This window comes from Oncorhynchus tshawytscha, linkage group LG27, assembly GCF_018296145.1.
Source record: "Oncorhynchus tshawytscha isolate Ot180627B linkage group LG27, Otsh_v2.0, whole genome shotgun sequence".
NCBI classification, from domain to species: domain Eukaryota; kingdom Metazoa; phylum Chordata; class Actinopteri; order Salmoniformes; family Salmonidae; genus Oncorhynchus; species Oncorhynchus tshawytscha.
Genome location: NC_056455.1, coordinates 4,603,732 through 4,627,500, shown reverse-complemented (window position 1 = coordinate 4,627,500; position 23,769 = coordinate 4,603,732). Strand labels below are relative to the sequence as shown.

The 23,769-nt window shown below is 47.0% G+C and overlaps 1 protein-coding gene across 3 annotated transcripts in view; it reads right to left on the bottom strand.

Annotated features, from left to right (window-relative positions):
* LOC112225905 (retinoic acid receptor alpha) overlaps window positions 1-23,769 on the bottom strand; it is a 214,002-nt gene that overhangs the window by 12,859 nt on the left and 177,374 nt on the right. For all 3 annotated transcript variants that reach the window (XM_042307230.1, XM_042307229.1, XM_042307231.1), the window contains one exon: window positions 17,187-17,335. In XM_042307230.1, the coding sequence (XP_042163164.1) occupies window positions 17,187-17,335 (149 nt within the window). The remainder of the gene's footprint in view (window positions 1-17,186; window positions 17,336-23,769) is intronic.

Here is a 23,769-nt window from a genome sequence, read left to right as displayed (position 1 = left end):
AATAGACAAGACAGACAGACAGACAGACAGACAGACAGACAGACAGACAGACAGACAGACAGACAGACAGACAGACAGACAGACAGATGAGTAGAGGGTAATAGACAAGACAGACAGACAGACAGACAGACAGACAGACAGACAGACAGACAGACAGACAGACAGACAGACAGATGAGTAGAGGTAATAGACAAGACAGACAGACAGACAGACAGACAGACAGACAGACAGACAGACAGACAGACAGACAGACAGACAGACAGACAGATGAGTAGAGGGTAATAGACAAGACAGGCAAGCCGACAAAACAAACATATCAAACGTAAACAGAGGGCAAATTACAAACGGACAGAAAGGGACGAGTAAACAGGCTGTAAAGAAAGAGAAACGGAGAGCAAACACGGACAGATTTGCAGCCAGATGCACGGGATAATGAACTGATGCCCTGCAGCAACTAAGAGTACTGCTCGTGGCGGCGATTTGTGTGCCCCTCTGGTGCTGCGCTTTGCCCAGCAATATCACTAATCCACTCCAGCCCACACACAATTGTGGGGGAGATTAAGTGGCGACTGCCCCTAATGTCGGCAGACCAGAGCTGGTGTGCGTGTGTATGTGTGTGTGTGTTGTGGCAGAGCAGAGTTGGTATGGCTTCGGCAGTGTGCACAGGCCAGGTCAAACACTCCTCTGCTCGGAGCCCTGTTTGAAGGTCAGGTGACCAGTCAAGCCCCTCCCTGACCTCCCTTTGCCCTCAACCAGGATCAGCAGAGCCAATATGGATGACTTGAAACGTACCATACATTAGCAAACATAGCACATCCGATGTCGACCATTTTGTGCCAAATGGCCCTGGTTTCGTTGACTTGTGGGCTTTGTGAAGGCAGGGGAAAGCAACTGAATGCAGCCGGGGATGGAGTCCGTGTGGACATGATGGGGCGTGAATCTAGCCCCGCTTCACTGGGTGCGGTCACATAGTGAACATACTGTATGTAAGCCTACCCTCCCAGCAGAAGGTAGTCATGTCACGACAGGGGCACTGCCAATGTGGTGGGTGATGCCCTCTCCACATGCCAGAGGAGATTCCTGTGCCCAGTTTGGCAACGGCACTTCTTGGCATGGCAGGTGGCACAACCATGAACATCTCTCCATTCCAGTTAAGCCCTTTTACTGGGTAAGTCTCTGTGCCATCACATTTATATATAGACTCAACTCCCACTGATTCGAACAGCAAATTCTTCATAACATCTGGCATTGGTATCGGGCCAACTTGGAATCCATGGAAAACTAGCAGTAAGTACTAAGTAAAACAGAAAGGTCTCTATTGTTGTGCTAGTGGTGTGTGTTTGATGATTTATGGGATCATGCTGCCCTACACAGGCCAATCAGCATCAAACACAGGGCCAATCAGCATCAAACACAAGGCACAGATACAACAGTAGAGCGAGACCCGACTCCTCGAGCGACAGATACGGTTGAAGTCGGAAGTTTACGTCCACTTAGGTTGGAGTCACTAAAACTAGTTTTTTTCAACCACTCCACACATTTCTTGTGAACAAACTATAGGTTTGGCAAGTCGGTTAGGACATCTACTTTGTGCATGACACAAGTCATTTTTCCAACAATTGTTTACAGACAGATTACTTCACTTATAATTCACATTATCACAATTCCAGTAGGTCAGAAGTTTACATACACTAAGTTGACTGTCCCTTTAAACAGCTTGGAAAATTCCAGAAAATTATGTCATGGCTTTAGAAGCTTCTGATTAATTAATTAGCTTCTGGCTAATTGACATCATTTCAGTCAATTGGAGATCAAATCAAATCAAATTTTATTTGTCACATACACATGGTTAGCAGATGTTAATGCGAGTGTAGCGAAATGCTTGTGCTTCTATTTCCGACAATGCAGTAATAACCAACAAGTAATCTAACTAACAATTCCAAAACTACTATCTTATACACACAAGTGTAAGGGGATAAAGAATATGTACATAAAGATATATGAATGAGTGATGGTACAGAGCAGCATAGGCAAGATACAGTAGATGATATCGAGTACAGTATATACATATGAGATGAGTATGTAAACAAAGTGGCATTGTTAAAGTGGCTAGTGATACATGTATTACATAAAGATGCAGTAGATGATATAGAGTACAGTATATACGTATACATATGAGATGAAAAATGTAGGGTATGTAAACATTATATTAGGTAGCATTGTTTAAAGTGGCTAATGATATATTTTACATCATTTCCCATCAATTCCCATTATTAATGGAGTTGAGTCAGTGTGTTGGCAGCAGCCACTCAATGTTAGTGGTGGCTGTTTAACAGTCTGATGGCCTTGAGATAGAAGCTGTTTTTCAGTCACTCGGTCCCAGCTTTGATGCACCTGTACTGACCTCGCCTTCTGGATGATAGCGGGGTGAACAGGCAGTGGCTCAGGTGGTTGTTGTCCTTGATGATCTTTATGGCCTTCCTGTAACATTGGGTGGTGTAGGTGTCCTGGAGGGCAGGTAGTTTGCCCCCGGTGATGCGTTGTACAGACCTCACTACCCTCTGGAGAGCCTTACAGTTGTGGGCGGAGCAGTTGCCGTACCAGGCAGTGATACAGCCTGCCAGGATGCTCTCGATTGTGCATCTGTAGAAGTTTTTGAGTGCTTTTGGTGACAAGCCAAATTTCTTCAGCCTCCTGAGGTTGAAGAGGCGCTGCTGCGCCTTCTTCACGATGCTGTCCGTGTGGGTGGACCAATTCAGTTTGTCTGTGATGTGTATGCCGAGGAACTTAAAACTTGCTACCCTCTCCACTACTGTTCCATCGATGTGGATAGGGGGTGTTCCCTCTGCTGTTTCCTGAAGTCCACAATCATCTCCTTAGTTTTGTTGACGTTGAGTGTGAGGTTATTTTCCTGACACCACACTCCGAGGGCCCTCACCTCCTCCCTGTAGGCCGTCTGGTCGTTGTTGGTAATCAAGCCTACCACTGTTGTGTCGTCCGCAAACTTGATGATTGAGTTGGAGGCGTGCATGGCCACGCAGTCGTGGGTGAACAGGGAGTACAGGAGAGGGCTCAGAACGCACCCTTGTGGGGCCCCAGTGTTGAGGATCAGCGGGGTGGAGATGTTGTTGCCTACCCTCACCACCTGGGGGCGGCCCGTCAGGAAGTCCAGTACCCAGTTGCACAGGGCGGGGTCGAGACCCAGGGTCTCGAGCTTGATGACGAGCTTGGAGGGTACTATGGTGTTAAATGCCGAGCTGTAGTCGATGAACAGCATTCTCACATAGGTATTCCTCTTGTCCAGGTGGGTTAGGGCAGTGTGCAGTGTGGTTGAGATTGCATCGTCTGTGGACCTATTTGGGCAGTAAGCAAATTGGAGTGGGTCTAGGGTGTCAGGTAGGGTGGAGGTGATATGGTCCTTGACTAGTCTCTCAAAGCACTTCATGATGACAGAAGTGAGTGCTATGGGGCTAGTGCTAGTCGTTTAGCTCAGTTACCTTAGTTTTCTTGGGAACAGGAACAATGGTGGCCCTCTTAAAGCATGTGGGAACAGCAGACTGGGATAGGGATTGATTGAATATGTCCGTAAACACACCAGCCAGCTGGTCTGCGCTTGCTCTGAGGGCGCGGCTGGGGATGCCGTCTGGGCCTGCAGCCTTGCGAGGGTTAACACGTTTAAATGTTTTACTCACCTCGGCTGCAGTGAAGGAGAGGCCGCATGTGTTGGTTGCAGGCCGTGTCAGTGGCACTGTATTGTCCTCAAAGCGGGCAAAAAAGTTATTTAGTCTGCCTGGGAGCAAGACATCCGGGTCCATGACGGGCTGGTTTTCTTTTGTAATCCGTGATTGACTGTAGACCCTGCCATATACCTCTTGTGTCTGAGCCGTTGAATTGAGATTCTACTTTGTCTCTATACTGACGCTTAGCTTGTTTGATTGCCTTGCGGAGGGAATAGCTACACTGTTTGTATTCGGTCATATTTCCGGTCACCTTGCCCTGATTAAAAGCAGTGGTTCGCACTTTCAGTTTCACGCGAATGCTGCCATCAATCCACGGTTTCTGTTTTGGGAATGTTTGTACCTGTGGATGCATTTCAACCTTCAAACTCAGTGCCTCTTTGCTTGACATCATGGGAAAATCAAAAGAAATCAGCCAAGGCCTCAGAAAAAAAAACATTTTTAGACCTCCACATGTCTGGATCATCCTTGGGTGCAATTTCCAAACTCCTGAAGGTACCACATTCATCTGTACAAACAATGGTACGCAAGTATAAACACCATGGGACCACGCAGCCGTCATACCGCTCAGGAAGGAGACGCGTTCTCTCTCCTAGAGATGAACGTACATTGGTTCGAAAAGTGCAAATCAATCCCAGAACAGCAGCAAAATGACCTTGTGAAGATGCTGGAGGAAACAGTTGCAAAAGTATCTATATCCACAGTAAAACAAGTCCTATATCGATATAACCGGAAAGGCCGCTCAGCAAGGAAGAAGCCTCTGCTCCAAAACCGCCGTAAAAAAGCCAGACTACGGTTTGCAACTGCACATGGGGACAAAGATCGTACTTTTTGGAGAAACGTCCTCCATAGAACTGCTTGGCCATAATGACCATCGTTACGTTTGGAGGAAAAAGCGGGAAGCTTGCAAGCCAAAGAACACCATCCCAACCATGAAGCACAGGGTGGCAGCATCATGTTGTGGGGGTGCTTTGCTGCAGGAGGGACTGGTGCACTTCACAAAATAGATGGCATCATGAGGTAGGAAAATGATGTGGATATGTTGAAGCAACATCTCAAAACATCAGTCAGGAAGTTAAAGCTTGGTTGCAAATGGGTCTTCCAAATGGACAATGACCCCAAGCATACTTCCAAAGTTGTGGCACAATGGTTTAAGGACAACAAAGTCAAGGTATTGGAGTGGCCATCACAAAGCCCTGACCTCAATCCCATAGAACATTTGTGGGCAGAACTGAAAAAGCGTGTGCGAGCAAGGAGGCCTACAAACCTGACTCAGTTACTAATTGAGTGTATGTAAACTTCATTTGACACACTGGGAATGTGATGAAAGAAATAAACGCTGGAATAAATCACTACTATTATTCTGACATTTCGCATTCTAAAATAAAGTGGTTATCTTAACTGACCTGAGACAGGGAATTTTTACGAGGATTAAATGTCAGGAATTGTGAAAAACTGAGTTTGAAATGTATTGGGCTAAGGTGTATGTAAACATCTGACTTCAACTGTATCTGGGGACTGATCTAGAAAGACTGGCGCAGGTCAACACTCCCTACAAAAGAGAGTGCGAGAGTGATACCCTCTCAATCCCTCAAATATTCATCACAATATCAGAGCCCGTCCAAGACATACCACAGCCGACATGAAATAATCATGGTAGAAAGAGGTGAGCTAGGTGACTTCGCCCCGCTGCAAACGCTGTGACACTCCCCTACCACTCTTCATGCAGTCCGGGGCTGTGGTTTTATTATGGCGTCTCAGTGTACGTCCCAAAAGGCACCTCAAAAGGGTGCAATTTGGGATGCAGACTCAGGGAGGATCTCTTTCTCTCTTATTCTGCTATGGTGCCAGAATGAGGGTTCTAACCTGTACGTGGCCATCTCGCATTCAGCTGGGTGGTTTGCTGATGCCTTATTGACACTCTTACTAGAGAGGTCCTGGGTTTGAGGTCAGAGAGGAAGGACACCTCAGGATACCTTGGCGGCACAATTCCACTTGAGCAGTGGTTCCCAAACTTTTTATAGTCCCGTACCCCTTCAAACATTAAACCTCCAGCTGCATACCAGGATCAGCACACTCTCAAATTACGTTTTTATGCCATCGTTGTAAGCCTGCCACACACACATTATACGAAACATTTATTAAACATAAGAATGGGAGTGAGTCTTTGTCACAACCCAGCTCGTGGGAAGTGACAAAGAGCTCTTATAGGACCAGGGCACAAATAATAATAATAATCAATCATTTTGCTCTTTATTTAACCATATTACATATAAAACTATTTGTTCATCAAAAATGGTGAATAACTCACCACAGGTTAATGAGAAGGGTGTGCTTGAAAGGATGCACATAACTCTGCAATGTTGGGTTGTATTGGAGAGAGTCTCCGTCTTCAGTCATTTTCCACACACGGTCTGTGCCTGTATTTAGTTTTCATGCTAGTGAAGCCCGAGAATACACTCTCACATAGGTACGTGGTTGCTAAGGGCATCAGTGTTTTAACAGCGCGACTTGCCAAGGAAAGAAACTCTGAGCACAGCCTAACGAATCCAGTTGTTTGTGTCGTCCGTTTCGGCAAAGTACCTGCGTAATTGCGCACCCAGCTCACTCAGGTGCTTCGCTATATCACATTTGACATTGTCTGTAAGCTTGAGTTCATTTGCGCACAAAGGATATCATACAATGGAAAGACCTGTGTGTTGTCCTTGTTAATGCAGACAGAAAAGAGCTCCAACTTCTTAATCATAGCCTCAATTTTGTCCCGCACATTGAATATAGTTTGCGGAGAGTCCCTGTAATCCTAGATTCAGATCATTCAGCCGTAAAAAAAACATCACCCAGATAGGCCAGTCGTGTGAGAAATGTCATCATCATGCAAGCAGTCAGACAAGGGAAAATGGTCAGTAAAGAAAACTTTAAGCTGGTCTCTCAATTTAAAAAGAAATGTGTCAATACTTTGCCCCTTGATAACCAGCGCACTTCGGTATGCTGTAAAAGCGTTACATCGTCGCTGCCCATATCATTGCATAATGCAGAAAATACCTGAGAGCTCAGGGGCCTTGCTTTAACAAAGTTAACCATTTTCACTGTAGTGTCCAAAACGCATTTCAAGCAGTCAGGCATTCCCTTGGCAGCAAGAGCCTCTCAGTGGATGCTGCAGTGTACCCAACTGGCATCGGGAGCAACAACACACGAGTTAACACTCCATTATGTCTCCCAGAAAAAGTATTTAGTCAGCCACCAATTGTGCAAGTTCTCCCACTTAAAAAGATGAGAGGCCTGTAATTTTCACCATAGGTACACTTCAACTATGACAGACAAAATGAGGGAAAAAAATCCAGAAAATCACATTGTAGGATTTTTAATTAATTAATTTGCAAATTATGGTGGAAAATAAGTATGTGAATCACATTTTTATTCAGCGTACCCCCGACGGCATTGCGGTATTTCCAGTTTGGGAAAATTTGTACTAGAGGAACCAGAGCTCGACGGGCCTTGCCGGAACCAGCTAGAACTAGCCTTGTTCGTTATTGGTTGTTTTACATTTGCAGTGGAACTAGAAACAGGACTAGGTTTAAATTTGCGGGAAAAACTGCTAGTGACGATTTTAGGAGAGCGACCGTTGACGCAATTCGACAGCAACATTGTTGTGATCCTTGGGGACTGCCACTTTTATGTATGGAGGAGGGAGATGTAGTGGAAGCATTATCCTGGCTATTTTGTGCCATCCTTTTACATTTTTGTTTGTGGCCAGCAATGGAGAGTGGACAGAATAGAAGAGACAGCTGAAATGAGCCTGAGAAATTCACAACGTATCGTCATGCGAAGAGGGAATAGTTTCAGCCTGTTGAAAGACCAGCATCGAAAGGCTCTGCCTAGATGCTCAAAAGCCCTTCCATTATTCTGTTTTTGCTCTAGAGTTATTCGTTCGTGTAGCTGTACCGTTCGCAGTCAGATTTTCCTTCTCTTGACTCGAACCAATGACTCGTGCATGAGTATTAACAACATACGCGACACACACTGTGACATCATTGCATGAGATCAATCATTGAATACAGACATTTGTAACCCCACCCACCAGCCTACTTGGTTCAAGGACAGTACCAGATATCAAACGAGGCTGAATATCCCGCTTGGTTCCAAGGAATCAAGTGGGCCACGGGAAAACGGCCCTTCAGTGGAAAATCCCTCTTAGTGAACTCTGACGGCTCCAAGCCGCCAAGCCACAGAGGGTGCATTTGCAGATGTGAAAGGAGAAAGAGGAGAAGGGACAAAATGGTATAGAAGACAGGGATAGGTTGAGTGGAGAGCACTTCTGTGCACATGGGAGTCCCTATGATACATATGGACCTCTGTTGAGAGGTGTACTAGGCACACACACAAAAGCTCATGCACCCACTAAATAGTATGTCCAAAATAGTCTGTTTCCTCTCTCTAGTCTTTTGACAGCTACAGATGTTAGTGGCCTGAAATCCCCCCTGGACTGAAGCTCAGTAATTACAAGGTGTGACGAATGTTCTGTCAGCAGAGGGCTGGTACTGTGGTCGAAGACTGGCCTAGAGCACTGGAACTACAACCACAGGTAAACAACTACAGGAGCTAGACCTTACAGCTCTGGAATGAAACAATACACTGTGGCTAAACTACAGGAGCTGGACTTTACAATACTGGAGCTACAGCAATATAAAAGAGAGGGGGAATTAGCACTTTACAAGAGATAAGTGCGTATGCTAATACGAGGCCTAAAGCGGTGTTGGAAACTCACACTAACCGCACTATTTGTGAAATAAATTGAGTACGTAGGACACTTATTGGTCATGGTATGGATATAGTTAGTATGCCAAAAGTTCCTGGATGTCATACTAAATTCGCCATAATACGAAGTATACATGCGGTCGACACTATTTCCGTGCTTTTAAGGCCCATAACGCTATTCTTCAGAAAACGGGCGTGGCTTCACAATGTTTTCAGATTTGAAGAAAACGGGCGTGGCTTCAATGTTTTCAGATTTGAAGAAAACGGGCGTGGCTTCACAATGTTTTCAGATTTGAAGAAAACGGGCGTGGCTTCGCAATGTTTTCAGATTTGAAGAAAACGGAGGAAAATATGCTGCCGAAGTCCGACGAGAGCAGATACAAACTCATTGCGTTATCTAATTATGACAAATGTTAATGAAATGTTGAGCAATGGTAATAAAGTAATGACCTTTCAAATAAGTTACGTTACACGTTATGTTGGCTGACAATTTGTTAGCTACGCTATCCTTACGAGCCGCATAGCATTTCAGCAGTATGTGCCGGTATGAACTGAGCTGGTCATGGGTGCACCTTAGCCACGCTCAAGGTCCTAATCGATATCATTACCGCCATCGATAAAAGACAATACTGTGCAGCCATATTCATCGACCTGACCAAGGCTTTCGACTCTGTCAATCACCAAATTCTTATCGGCAGACTCAACAGCCTTGGTTTCTCAAATGATTGCCTCGCCTGGTTCACCAACTACTTCTCAGAGAGTTCAGTGTGTCCGGACCTCTGGCAGTCTCTATGGGTGTACCACAGGGTTCAATTCTCGGGCCGACTCTTTTCTCTGTATACATCAATGATGTCGCTCTTGCTGCTGTGATTCTCTGATCCTCCTCTATGCAGATGACACTATTCTGTATACCTCTGGCCCTTCTTTGGACACTGCCCTCCAGGCGAGCTTCAATGCCATACAACTCTCCCTCAGAGGCCTCCAACTGCTCTTAAATGCAAGTAAAACTAAATGCAGGCTCATCACCCGATTGCTGCCCGCACCTGCCCGCCCGCCCGTCTAGCATCACTACTCTGGACGGTTCTGACTTAGAATATGTGGACAACTACAAATACCTAGGTGTCTGGTTAGACTGCAAACTCTCCTTCCAGACTCACATTAAGCATCTCCAATCCAAAATTAAATCTAGCACGCGCTCCAGCAGGTATATTTCACTGGTCACCCCAAAGCCTCCTTTGGCCGCCTTTACTTCCAGTTCTCTGCTGCCAATGACTGGAGCGAATTACAAAAATCACTGAAGCTGGAGACTCATATCTCCCTCACTAACTTTAAGCATCAGCTGTCAGAGCAGCGTACACATCATTGCACCTGTTCATAGCCCATCTGTAAATAGCCCATCCAACGACCTCATCCCCATATTTTTTTGGCTCCTTTGCACCCCAGTATCTCTACTTGCACATTCATCTTCTGCACATCTATCGCTCCAGTGTTTAATGTGCTAAATTGTAATTATTTTGCCACTACGGCCTATTTATTGCCTTACCTCCCTAATCTTACTTCATTTGCACACACTGTATATAGACTTTTCTATTGTGTTATTGACTGTATGATGTGTAACTCTGTGTGGTTGTTTGTGTCTCACTGCTTTGCTTTATCTTGGCCAGGTCGCAGTTGTAAATGAGAACTTGTTCTCAACTGGCCTACCTGGTTAAATAAAAGATGAAATAAAAAATGTTAGCTAGTTACCTGAAGTTAGTTGGCTACTATTACATCGAACTTGCCAGGCAGTATTTTAACTATATGCTATCTAACTACTGTACATTTATTGACTTTATTATTCACATCATTCTTAGCTAAGCTGTACAGTCATTGTGCGTTCTCAATGGACATGATTAATTCTGGCTATCTACTCCGATTTCAGAGCACTCTCGTCTGAGTGTGCCAGAGAGCAGAATCACTGCTAAATTTACGAACGCTCAACACCCGTTGAACGTTGGCAAAAAAAAAAGCGTCATTAAATTGTTGCCAGCAGAACAGTTACAGTCGCCAACGCTCTGGATAACATGAAAACAGCCTAACCAGCTCTGTTACAGCGAGTAAAATGGTCAGAGTGAGGTGTTCTCTCATTTGTGTCTGAAAGTAGCTAGCCAACATTAGCCAGTTAGCTTGGGTGCTTGACTACCGTTGTGATGGTCAGAGCGCTCGGATCAACCCTACTCCTCTGCCAGAGCGTCTAGTGTGCGCTCTGAGAGTGAAACGCTCTGAATTTAAGAAGGGGGGAGAAGATCCAAGGTCTAGGTTTGGTGAGGGTTGAAAGTACACATACAGATGTCGGGAACTCAAACGACACAGCCCATAAACACACACACACACACACCGGTTACAGCCAGGCAGAATTCCCAGTGGAACCCATGGGCTAAGGGTCTATAAATAAAGAGGGGATGACAGAAAGGGAGAGATAGGAAGAGAGAGACAGAGAGCGAGCGAGCGAGAGACATGGGGATGTGTTCAGGCAGATAGATAGAGAGCGAGCGAGAGACATGGGGAAGTGTTCAGGTAGGCAGAGAGCGAGCGAGAGAGAGACATGGGGATGTGTTCAGGTAGATAGAGAGCGAGCGAGAGACATGGGGAAGTGTTCAGGTAGGCAGAGAGCGAGCGAGAGAGAGACATGGGGAAGTGTTCAGGTAGATAGAGAGCGAGAGAGAGACATGGGGAAGTGTTCAGGTAGGCAGAGAGCGAGCGAGAGAGAGACATGGGGAAGTGTTCAGGTAGGCAGAGAGCGAGCGAGAGAGAGACATGGGGAAGTGTTCAGGTAGGCAGAGAGCGAGCGAGAGAGAGACATGGGGAAGTGTTCAGGTAGGCAGAGAGCGAGCGAGAGAGAGACATGGGGAAGTGTTCAGGTATATAGAGAGCGAGCGAGAGAGAGACATGGGGAAGTGTTCAGGTAGATAGAGAGCGAGCGAGAGAGAGACATGGGGAAGTGTTCAGGTAGATAGAGAGCGAGCGAGAGAGAGACATGGGAAGTGTTCAGGTAGATAGAGAGCGAGCGAGAGAGAGACATGGGGAAGTGTTCAGGTAGATAGAGAGCAAGCGAGAGAGAGACATGGGCAAGTGTTCAGGTAGATAGAGAGCGAGCGAGAGAGAGACATGGGGAAGTGTTCAGGTAGATAGAGAGCGAGCGAGAGAGAGACATGGGGAAGTATTCAGGTAGATAGAGAGCGAGAGAGAGACATGGGCAAGTGTTCAGGTAGATAGAGAGCGAGCGAGAGAGAGACATGGGGAAGTGTTCAGGTAGATAGAGAGCGAGCGAGAGAGAGACATGGGGAAGTATTCAGGTAGATAGAGAGCGAGCGAGAGACATGGGGAAGTGTTCAGGTAGATAAAGAGCAGAATGAAGAGAGACATGGGGAAGTGTTCAGGTAGATAAAGAGCAGAATGAAGAGAGACATGGGGAAGTGTTCAGGTAGATAAAGAGCAGAATGAAGAGAGACATGGGGAAGTGTTCAGGTAGATAAAGAGCAGAATGAAGAGAGACATGGGGAAGTGTTCAGGTAGATAAAGAGCAGAATGAAGAGAGACATGGGGAAGTGTTCAGGTAGATAAAGAGCAGAATGAAGAGAGACATGGGGAAGTGTTCAGGTAGATAAAGAGCAGAATGAAGAGAGACATGGGGAAGTGTTCGGGTAGATAAAGAGCAGAATGAAGAGAGACATGGGGAAGTGTTCAGGTAGATAAAGAGCAGAATGAAGAGAGACATGGGGAAGTGTTCAGGTAGATAAAGAGCAGAATGAAGAGAGACATGGGGAAGTGTTCAGGTAGATAAAGAGCAGAATGAAGAGAGACATGGGGAAGTGTTCAGGTAGATAAAGAGCAGAATGAAGAGAGACATGGGGAAGTGTTCAGGTAGATAAAGAGCAGAATGAAGAGAGACATGGGGAAGTGTTCAGGTAGATAAAGAGCAGAATGAAGAGAGACATGGGGAAGTGTTCGGGTAGATAAAGAGCAGAATGAAGAGAGACATGGGGAAGTGTTCGGGTAGATAGAGAGCGAGCGAGAGACATGGGGAAGTGTTCAGGTAGATAAAGAGCAGAATGAAGGGAGACATGGGGAAGTGTTCAGGTAGATAAAGAGCAGAATGAAGAGAGACATGGGGAAGTGTTCGGGTAGATAAAGAGCAGAATGAAGAGAGACATGGGGAAGTGTTCGGGTAGATAAAGAGCAGAATGAAGGGAGACATGGGGAAGTGTTCAGGTAGATAAATAGCAGAATGAAGAGAGACATGGGGAAGTGTTCAGGTAGATAAAGAGCAGAATGAAGGGAGACATGGGGAAGTGTTCGGGTAGATAAAGAGCAGAATGAAGAGAGACATGGGGAAGTGTTCGGGTAGATAAAGAGCAGAATGAAGAGAGACATGGGGAAGTGTTCGGGTAGATAAACAGCAGAATGAAGGGAGACATGGGGAAGTGTTCAGGTAGATAAATAGCAGAATGAAGAGAGACATGGGGAAGTGTTCAGGTAGATAAAGAGCAGAATGAAGGGAGACATGGGGAAGAGTTCAGGTAGATAAAGAGCAGAATGAAGAGAGACATGGGGAAGTGTTCAGGTAGATAAAGAGCAGAATGAAGGGAGACATGGGGAAGAGTTCAGGTAGATAAAGAGCAGAATGAAGGGAGACATGGGGAAGAGTTCAGGTAGATAAAGAGCAGAATGAAGGGAGACATGGGGAAGTGTTCAGGTAGATAAATAGCAGAATGAAGAGAGACATGGGGAAGAGTTCAGGTAGATAAAGAGCAGAATGAAGGGAGACATGGGGAAGTGTTCAGGTAGATAAAGAGCAGAATGAAGGGAGACATGGGGAAGAGTTCAGGTAGATAAATAGCAGAATGAAGAGAGACATGGGGAAGTGTTCAGGTAGATAAAGAGCAGAATGAAGGGAGACATGGGGAAGTGTTCGGGTAGATAAAGAGCAGAAGAAAGATGAAAATACAGAGAGAAAGAGTATCAGAGAGAGATAGAAAAAGAGAGATGCAGAGAAGGGTGAGACAGAGGAGAGGAGAGAGAGAACAGCCTGACAGGACTCTGTGGACCTATATCTGATCCTTGATCTCTTCCTGGCCACCGGCCGACCCCGGATCTCTTCCTGGCCACCGGCCGACCCCGGATCTCTTCCTGGCCACCGGCCGACCCCGGATCTCTTCCTGGCCACCGGCCGACCCCGGATCTCTTCCTGGCCACCGGCCGACCCCGGATCTCTTCCTGGCCACCGGCCGACCCCGGATCTCTTCCTGGCCACCGGCCGACCCCGGATCTCTTCCTGGCCACCCGCCGACCCCGGATCTCTTCCTGGCCACCGGCCGACCCCGGATCTCTTCCTGGCCACCGGCCGACCCCAGATCTCTTCCTGGCCACCGGCCGACCCCGGATCTCTTCCTGGCCACCGGCCGACCCCGGATCTCTTCCTGGCCTCCGGCTGACCCCGGATCTCTTCCTGGCCTCCGGCCGACCCCGGATCTCTTCCTGGCCACCGGGCGACCCCTGATCTCTTCCTGGCCACCGGCCGACCCCTGATCTCTTCCTGGCCACCGGCCGACCCACGGGAGCCTGCGATTGACCCTGGTGCGACCTGGGACAGGGGATCAACTCACGTCACGGTGACCTTTTACCGTGGGGGGGATCAACACCCGTACACCATTCCACCCCATAAATCACAACGTGTCCTGCCTTCCCCATCCTGTAAAACCTCTTTAGCTGCACCACTAATCCTAGCCCCGGTAACAGACTGGGGGCGTGTGTGTGTGCATGTGTACAAAAGATTACTTGTGTATATGCACAGGGGTCACAGTATGTTGTGAGTATGTAACATGGCTAAATCTTCTACCCTAATCTATGTGCTCTCTGTCACCTCTGGGTCTGCATGGCAAATGGCCAAGGAACACAAGTCAAATACTCAAGGGCCAGTCAGCCCTTCCCCCTGTTGAGGGGCCAAAATTTTGGCTCTCTCTCACACAGTATCTAGCGGACTGACTATTGGAATGTGTGAGAGAATAATGCTACCGCAGCCGTGATTGGCATCTGTATTCGAAACTTCTTCCCTGAAGAGAACTCTGATGCCATCTACACGCGTGTATGTTCTCTGTGGTTATCCGTCGTGGTTCAGACTGAACTCTGATGACACGGTATGCAAGGATGTCCTTTGTGCCTTCTCAGGAATGCGGTCTTATCTCTATTGTACCAAGCCCACCAACCTCAGGTCTTCACACGTCGAGGTGACCCCCTTTCTTTAAGACGTCGGCTGGTTCCATCTGATTGGATATCTTAGTTTTATTACCTAAATGTGTGGATTGGTCAAACATTGATTGTCAACACAAACAAGTCAGATCTGGAATGAAGGTTTGTTTGCTCTTCTCCTGCCATTGCGAAAGGGTTTTATGATAACACTCTTTTTGGACTCCCGAGTGGCGCAGCGGTCTAAGGCCCTGCACCTCACTGCCAGAGGCGTCACTACAGACCCTGGTTCGATTCCAGGCTGTATCATAGCCGGCTGTGATTGGGAGTCCCATAGGGACATTGTAAATAAGAATTTGTTCTCAACTGACTTGCCTAGTTAAATAAAAGGTTAAATAATACACATAGAAAATAAAAGCCTATGGGTCCTAGTGGGTCCGTTTTGTTCATGCTTGTTGGATGCATTTGCAATTCGTTTTTTTTCTTCTTTCAGATTAATTTGTGTCCAAAATAAATGAATGGTAAATAATGTAGTGTCATTTTGGAGTGGGCTGTATACATGCTAACCTCCCCTGTTATTTGGCATGTCCTGGGGGTATGATCTTTGACCCTCTGTGACTTTCCCACTCATCATTATTCACAATTCATTATCCATTATCATGGGAGCTTTCACATAGAAGTGTTCAGAAACATTCTATTCTGATTTATAATATAAGTGACCATTCATTCATATTTACCATTCATTTCTAAAAATCGGACACAAAAGTCATCTGAAACACAACCAAAACTAACTGCAAATGCATCCAACAAGTTTGTAGAGTCACACCGATGACGTAGTCATTGCATGTTAGGAATAGGGGACCAAATACTCAACTTTTGACTACTTTTACATACAACAATCTTTATGGGTGTCAATCATTTTGACCCCTACCTTTTTGAGAAGAAAAATGACTACCTGTTAAACAAAATCGGTTGTGTTCATAAAAAAAATGTAATTCACCCCAAAATGTGGCATACAATATAGCTCAGTATTTTAATAATGTATTTTATACAGTCATTAATTGCTTATCTTTATAAAAACAAAAGGGGCCAATCAATATTACCACACTACGTGAGTGGGTGTGGAGATACTCATCAGGTCTGGATGCCTGTGTACATCAATAGACTGGTCTGGATGCCTGTGTACATCAATAGACTGGTCTGGATGCCTGTGTACATCAATAGAATGGTCTGGTGCCTGTGTACATCAATAGACTGGTCTGGTGCCTGTGTACATCAATAGACTGGTCTGGATGCCTGTGTACATCAATAGACTGGTCTGGATGCCTGTGTACATCAATAGACTGGTCTGGATGCCTGTGTACATCAATAGACTGGTCTGGATGCCTGTGTACATCAATAGACTGGTCTGGATGCCTGTGTACATCAATAGACTGGTTGTGTATGCTGATTCGTGTCCCTCTGCTGTTTTGACAGCTCTATTATGAGGGATGACAACTAACGACGGCACATTTGCAGACAGCCAATTTCCCTAAATATGGGGGAAGGGTATGAGTGTGTGAGTGTGTGTGAGTGTGTGTGTGTGTGGGGGGGGATGAGCGTTCCAATTTGCAACAACAACAACAATGTAAAAAGAGAGATAGAAGCCTCCAGCAAAAAAATAAAAAATACAAAAATGAAAAGTAGACCACAGATACACGTCCTCCCGGGACCCAAAAGAGAGAAACAACCAAGGAAAGGGAAAAAAAGGAGAGAAAAAACAACCATGCAAATTTAATGAAGACGTGCGTTTTCTTCTAGGAGAGATAGAAGAAGGGTTTGTGTGGGAACAGGAGAGGACTGTGCGCCTACCTAACCATCAAACACGCACACACATGGGAGGGGGAACTGTGTCGTCGCACTAGTTAGGCGAGCACCAACCTGTGCTTTCCCTCAGTCCCAGTGGAGGGCCAATATACATGTAGATGCTGGCAGCCTTCAATTATTGAGGATACTTTAGATAGCAAGCTGGTGCTCAATCTGGTAGCGGGAGGCTTTGCCAGGAAATATGGTATAGATTAGACAGTCGACACAGTTATGGCAGTGGTGTATATCTCTGGTACATGCTTGAATCTCTCCTCAGCACTTGACTGATATTTAAAGTCATTCACTGGCCTGAGAGTCCAGGTTCCCCAAGTCCTGGGGCACAAAGCGGAGGAGGGGGGGAGGGGGAAGAGAAAGAGAGACAGAGAGAGAGGGTGAGCGAGAGGGAGAGAGAGAGAGAGAGAGAGTGAGAGGGAGAGAGAGAGGACGAGAGAGAGAGAGGGACGAGAGAGAGAGGACGAGAGAGAGAGAGGGCGAGAGAGAGAGGGAGGAAGAGGTGAGGGAAGAGTGAGAACGAGCGAGCGGGGCAAATAGGGAGGGAGGTGAAGACAGAGAGATACAGCGCGAGATGGATGGAAAGAAAAAGAGCACGGCCAAGTGTCTCACCTTGCAGCCCTCGCAGGCGCTGACCCCGTAGTGGTATCCCGAGGACTTGTCCGCACAAACGAAGCAGGGTTTGTAGATTCGCGGGGGAGGAGGCGGCGAGGGAGGACTGGGGACTATCTCCTCCGAGCTGGTGCTCTGGGTCTCTATGGCTGCACAGAGAGAGAAAAAGAGAGAGAGACAGACAGAGAGAGAGAGACAGAGAGAGAGAGACACAGAGACAGAGACAGAGAGACAGAGAGAGAGGAGCGGGAGATTAGGTTAGCTTAATCTATAGGGCTGGATGATCTTAAAGACATGCAACTATGCTATTACTTAGCCTAATCACCGATTAAGACATGGTGGAAATGAGTGACAGCGGCACATTGCAACAAGTGGACCATATGAAAGATTCAGTGGAACCAGAGTTGGTAATTGGGTAGGTCACTTGTAACACAGCTCACTTAAATCATTGCCACACTTTCTGATGTAACTGCAGAGAGAGAGAGGCAGAGAGAGAGGCAGAGGCAGAGAGAGAGAGGCAGAGAGAGAGAGGCAGAGAGAGAGAGGCAGAGAGAGAGAGAGAGGCAGAGAGAGAGAGAGGCAGAGAGAGAGAGAGAGGCAGAGAGAGAGAGGCAGAGAGAGAGAGGAGAGAGAGAGAGAGGCAGAGAGAGAGAGAGAGAGGCAGAGAGAGAGAGCAGAGAGAGAGAGGCAGAGAGAGAGAGAGAGAGGCAGAGAGAGAGGCAGAGAGAGAGAGAGAGAGAGAGGCAGAGAGAGAGAGAGAGAGAGAGAGGCAGAGAGAGAGAGGCAGAGAGAGAGGCAGAGAGAGGCAGAGAGAGCAGAGAGAGGCAGAGAGAGAGAGAGGAGAGAGGCAGAGAGAGAGAGGAGAGAGGCAGAGAGAGAGAGAGGAGAGAGGCAGAGAGAGAGAGGGAGAGAGAGGCAGAGAGAGAGAGAGAGAGAGACAGAGAGGGGCAGAGAGAGAGGCAGAGAGAGAGAGAGAGAGAGGCAGAGAGAGAGAGGAGAGAGGCAGAGAGAGAGAGGGAGAGAGGCAGAGAGAGAGAGAGAGAGAGGGGAGAGGCAGAGATAGAGAGAGAGAGGGGGGAGAGGCAGAGAGAGGCAGAGAGACAGAGAGGCAGAGAGAGGGGCAGAGAGAGAGAGGAGAGGGAGAGAGGCAGAGAGAGGCAGAGAGAGAGAGAGAGGCAGAGAGGCAGAGAGAGAGAGAGGCAGAGAGGCAGAGAGAGAGAGAGGCAGGCAGAGGCAGGAGAGGGAGAGGCAGAGAGAGGGAGAGAGAGAGAGGCAGGAGAGAGGCAGAGAGAGAGGCAGAGACAGAGAGAGAGGAGGCAGAGGGGCAGAGAGAGAGGCAGAGAGAGGAGAGAGAGAGAGGCAGAGAGAGGAGAGAGAGAGGAGAGAGGCAGAGAGAGAGAGAGAGAGAGAGAGAGGCAGAGAGAGAGAGGCAGAGAGAGAGAGAGGCAGAGAGAGAGGAGAGAGAGGCAGAGAGAGAGAGAGAGGCAGAGAGAGAGAGAGAGAGGCAGAGAGAGAGAGAGGCAGAGAGAGAGAGGCAGAGAGAGAGAGAGAGAGAGAGAGAGAGGCAGAGAGAGAGAGAGGCAGAGAGAAGAGAGTGAAAGAAAGAGAGAGAGAGAGAAAGAGGAGAGAGACTGAGTTTAAGTGAGAGATTTAAATAGATCAAAAGAGAATTAGGATGAAAGAGAGTGAATGACAATAAGAGCCACTTCCCTTTCATGTAATGGCTGCCAAAGGTGTTTCCATCAAATATTAACTCTGGGGTGGGAAGGCAATCAATACTTCCTCATTTCGTTTTTTTCTCCATTATTTTTGATTTAAATTTGGAAATATTTCTATCATTTTTCTTTCCCTTTGAAAATGTGGAGTAGGTCGCGTAGATCATTAGGAAAAATCTAAATGAATCCCTTTTTTCGATGACATTTTAAGGCAGCCAAATGTGAAGACTGTAAGGCGTGTAGACGTTCCCTAGCGACTGTATGCGTTATAAAGTAGGCAACATGCCTTCAGTGTGACGAGAAACAGTTATCTCTGTAATCACAGTCCATCGTGTAATCTCCTCCACTTCTTGGAAGAGGGGCTTACATCACGTGGAAGAATGTGAGAGGCAGACCCTGAACGCGCACACAGACACGCAGGCTCACATACAGGTTACATTCATGTACACACAACACACCTTCAATCTTTCAGAGCTCTCCTAGTATGTGTGTGTGTGTGTTATGCTTAGGGGTCAGACTGAAGTGGAGTGTCAGTAAGTGCTCTACTTTTACCCCAGGACTCAAAGAACCTGCAAGGCAGCATGAGAGAACAAAAAGCACACACACACACACACCTGACCCAATAACACACATATTTCTGGCCCTAATCCACCATGTGAAAGTTGATGCATGAATCTGTCCTACATGTTCTAGTATGTGTGTGTGTTTGTGAGAGACTTCTCAGCGTACAATCGTACTTGTTTCCATCATTACCACACTAAACTCCCACACATTCTTCTACCTTCCACTCTCATCTCCTTCCCTCCCGCTATGTTAAACTCCCCCTGCTTCTCTCCTTTTCTCTCTCCCTCTCCAGATCCTTTCCATTCTCTCTCTACATACCTAACACCCCTGCCCCCCACATTTTCTATTCCCCCTGTCCTTCTGTCCTCCAATCCCCAGCCATGTTCCCCCTGCCCTTTCCCCTTTGACCCCCCCAGTCATCTCCGGTCCCCGCCCTTACCGGCTTTCCCTCTATATCTCCTGACATAACACACATTCCAGTGTCTGCACCCCCCTCTTTTTCTGCAAGCTCAGTCCATAAGTGCTGGATAGGTGCCAACAATAACACCGGTATAGGGGCGGTGGGGGATTCCAAAACCATTAAAGTTTTGTGTGTGTGTGTGTGTGTGCGCGTGTGTGGGTGGGGGTGTGTGCGTGCGTGCGTGCGCGTGTGGGAATGTGTGTGATGAGAGAGTCAGTTGGGAAGTGTGTGTGTCCATACGTACGGTAAATCATCCTAGGTCTACAAAGTATTATTTTCAAAACAGACAACGTTTTCGCTGTGTGTGAGAATGAAACGAGAGGAGAAAGTTGAGGGGGGGGGGACACACGGAGAGTCCGGAAGAACATGAGAGAGAGACAGAGAGCGAAACCGAGGATGACGAAAAACGATAGAGACCATCTAGGATCACTCCAGTGATCGCTGGGTTCGGAACAGACGAAGAACAGGACCACTAGAAGAAATGGCACGCCAAAGCACCGTTATATTCGCTTTGGTCCAATTGTGCGCCGCCCTATAGGACTCCCAATCACGGCCGGATGTGATGCAGCCTGAGATGCAGTGTCTTAGACCACTGAGCCACCCAGGAGCATAAATACAGGGGAGAGAAGCAAAAAAAACTAGATGAGAAAACAATGCATTCACTGCCTGTTGTTGTCCTGCCAAGGCACTTCCTCTAGTGTCCTCAGTCGCTCTGAATAGCTCAAATACAAAACACAGAAAAACAAGAAAAGGAATAAAACTAGACAAATAAACAATGGAAAAGGTCTGGCTCTCTGGGTCTCGGGATGCTGGAATTCAGACTAGCCCAAATGCTACCAGATCACCCCATCACTCTTTGTCATTTAGCACAGATCCTGAATCAGAGGTAATGACAGCGTCTCTACGATGCGTTCAGTTTTGGACACCGAGAACAGTGGTTCAGGTGTGTGGAGGGGGAATTGAATGCGTTTTCCCTGCAGGTCAATTTGCCAATTGATTTCCCGGGAACAACTTTGAGGATTGCTGTCTGGGATCTACTAAAAACTTTTTATAGAATGTCTAGATACTAGTCGATCACTATGATGAATGGTACCAGTTCTATATCCCATTTGAACCTGAGCCTCATCTACTTTTCCGGTCTATGCTCAGCTGCATCTTTCCAAGTATATCCACCGCCTAAACCAGCCGGTGTTTCCTGGGTTCAAAATAAACCAGGGTGTCACTGAAAATACACCAGCCCTAACTGAGACAGAAAGAAGACTAGAGAGAGGAGGATGTGAAGTCTTTATCTCCTCTCCAGGCGTGCACACACACACACACACACACACACACACACACACACACACAGACACAGGAAGCGAGTGACGGTTGAGGCTTCAGTGCCGTCTTTGTGCCAGCTAAGGGAGGTATTTTGGGCAGGTAGACACACAGGCAAGAAAGGGGCGACAGAGAACGCGGGCTCAGAAACAAGATGAAAGAGCGCTGTGGTGAGAGATACGGTGTAGGTGACAAGAAAACGGAGGGGGGGAGGAGAAGAGGGACACGCTGATGCTGTGCTGCTATACGGTATCAAACCAACACGTTTCAAGGTAAAAAAAAACTTAAAAAAACAACAAACAAAACACAGGAAGTAATACATCTCAAACAAGTAAGACATTTTCCTCCTCTTTCCCCTTGCTTATTTCACAATAAACTCCGTCCATTTTCTCACCCTCTCCATCGCTGTTCCTCTCACACTTCTTTGCTTTCTCTCCTTCCCTCTCCTGCCTTCGCACTCAGTCTTTTTGTGTGCTCGCCAGCCCCGTTCCCTGGTCTGACCTATTTTTTCTGCCAAGCTGTCCTTGTATGAATCCTGACTCTTGTAGGAGTTGCACATTAAGAGGGTGAAATCGGGACGTCCTCGCATGGAACTCGACCTGCACGCCTGGGGGCTGTGCGCCCCCCAAACTGGTCCCAGACACCAATGGGTTAAATTAAACCATGTGCAACAACAAAACCCAGGATTTTACGAGATGAAAGACAAACCGATCAGCTCATCACTAATCAATCCTCCCAGGTAGGCGATGACCACCGGCTACAGTGAGCCAGCGTCGCTAACGACTAGCCTCCGCGAGCTTTCTGGTCATCTCAGCTAAAATGGAGACATTTGAGAAGAGGCTGACAAGGTGCCTATGGCAGTTCACCCTGATCAAGGACATGGCTGGACTCTAATGAATGGCTCCAAAGTGCATCTTGACCTGGATCTCAGAGAGGGAGTTCCCCACTCAGTCAAACTGACGTCTACTTTAATAAATCGTATCAATTTGTATTTGTCGCAAGCGCCGAATACAACAGGTGTAAACATTAACGTGAAATGCTTACTTACAAACCCCTAACCAACAATGCAGAATTATTATTTTTTAAAGTGTGCAAATATTTGCTAAGGTGGTAGCGGTACCCCGTCGAGGTAATTGAGATAATCTGGACATGTAGGTAGGGGTAAAGTGACTGTGCATAGATAATAAGCAGCAAGTAGCAGCAGTGTAAAAAAGAGGGTCAATGCAAATAGTCCGGGTAGGCTTTTGATTGACTGTTTAGCAGTCATATCACTTGGTGATAGAAGCTGTTAAGGAGCCTTTTGGATCTAGACTTGGCACTCCGGTACCGCTTTCCGTGCGGTAGCAGAGAGAACAGTCTATGGCTAGTGTGGCTGGAGTCTTCCTCCTTTAGGGTCTTCCTCTCACACCGCCTGGTATAGAGGTCCTGGATGGCAGGAAGCTTGGGCCCCAGTGATGCACTGGGAAGTACGCACTACCCTCCGTAGCGCCTAGTGGTCGGATGCCGAGCAGTTGCCATACCAAATCGGTAATGCAGGGTGCAGCTGTAGAACTTTTTGAGGATCTGAGGACCCATGGAAGACAGACTCAATTAGACACCAGCGTCACACAGGATGACTTTTTCCTTCCCTCTTTCTTTCCAGAACTCCCATCAGGCAAAATGATGTATGTCCTCTCTCGCCACCACTCCCTCCCTTTTGCTTAGTCTCGATTCCAAACACAAGTGTTTTCATGGAGGCATGCTAACTGTGGGCGAGCCATTGTCAAAGCATGACCAGGAGTTTGTTGTTGTTGTTGAATAAAGCAAAGCCTTTTCTCTCTGCATCTGGCTTACTCTTCGCGTTTTCTGTTCTTGTTATTAGTAATTATTGGATCATCGAGCATACAATTTCAGTTCCATGCAGCACATCACCCACCACCCTGGTGATGTCAGCACAACACTGACCAAAAGAGCGATTGTTAAAAAGGTCCAGTACGGCTCATTCCGGGTGACCGGACCAAATTCACATAGAAATATTAGTTATAGATCTTTCATTCTCTTTGAAAGCATGTCTGACAAGCAGCAAATCTGTTGTTTGTGCTCCTTTTCTAAGCTTCCCGTTGCTAAGTTTAGCTTTTGCATATGTTTTGTTTCCGTTTTGTATACCGGCTTCAAAACAGCTAAAAATATGATATCTTTGGTTATTGAAGATACATTTCACAGCGGTTTAGATTGCACAGTGACCCTCCACACTATACACTGCTTGTTTTGCTACATAAACCCAAATTAGGCGCACGTAAGAATTTGATCAACCATGTAATGGCGGAGCGATTTCTACATATTGTGCATTTAAGAGCCGATCACACGGAGTGCTGATCACCTGACCAGACTGTGACGGGGGTTATATGGTAGAGAGGGGAGGGGTCAGAGGGAGAGGGACGGCGAGTGGCAGAGGGCTCTCATATTTCCCTTAACCCCCCTGGGCCCTGTTGACCGGTCTGTCTGCCTGGCGTGACCTTGTGCTTGCACCATTTGACCCCTAGCTGAC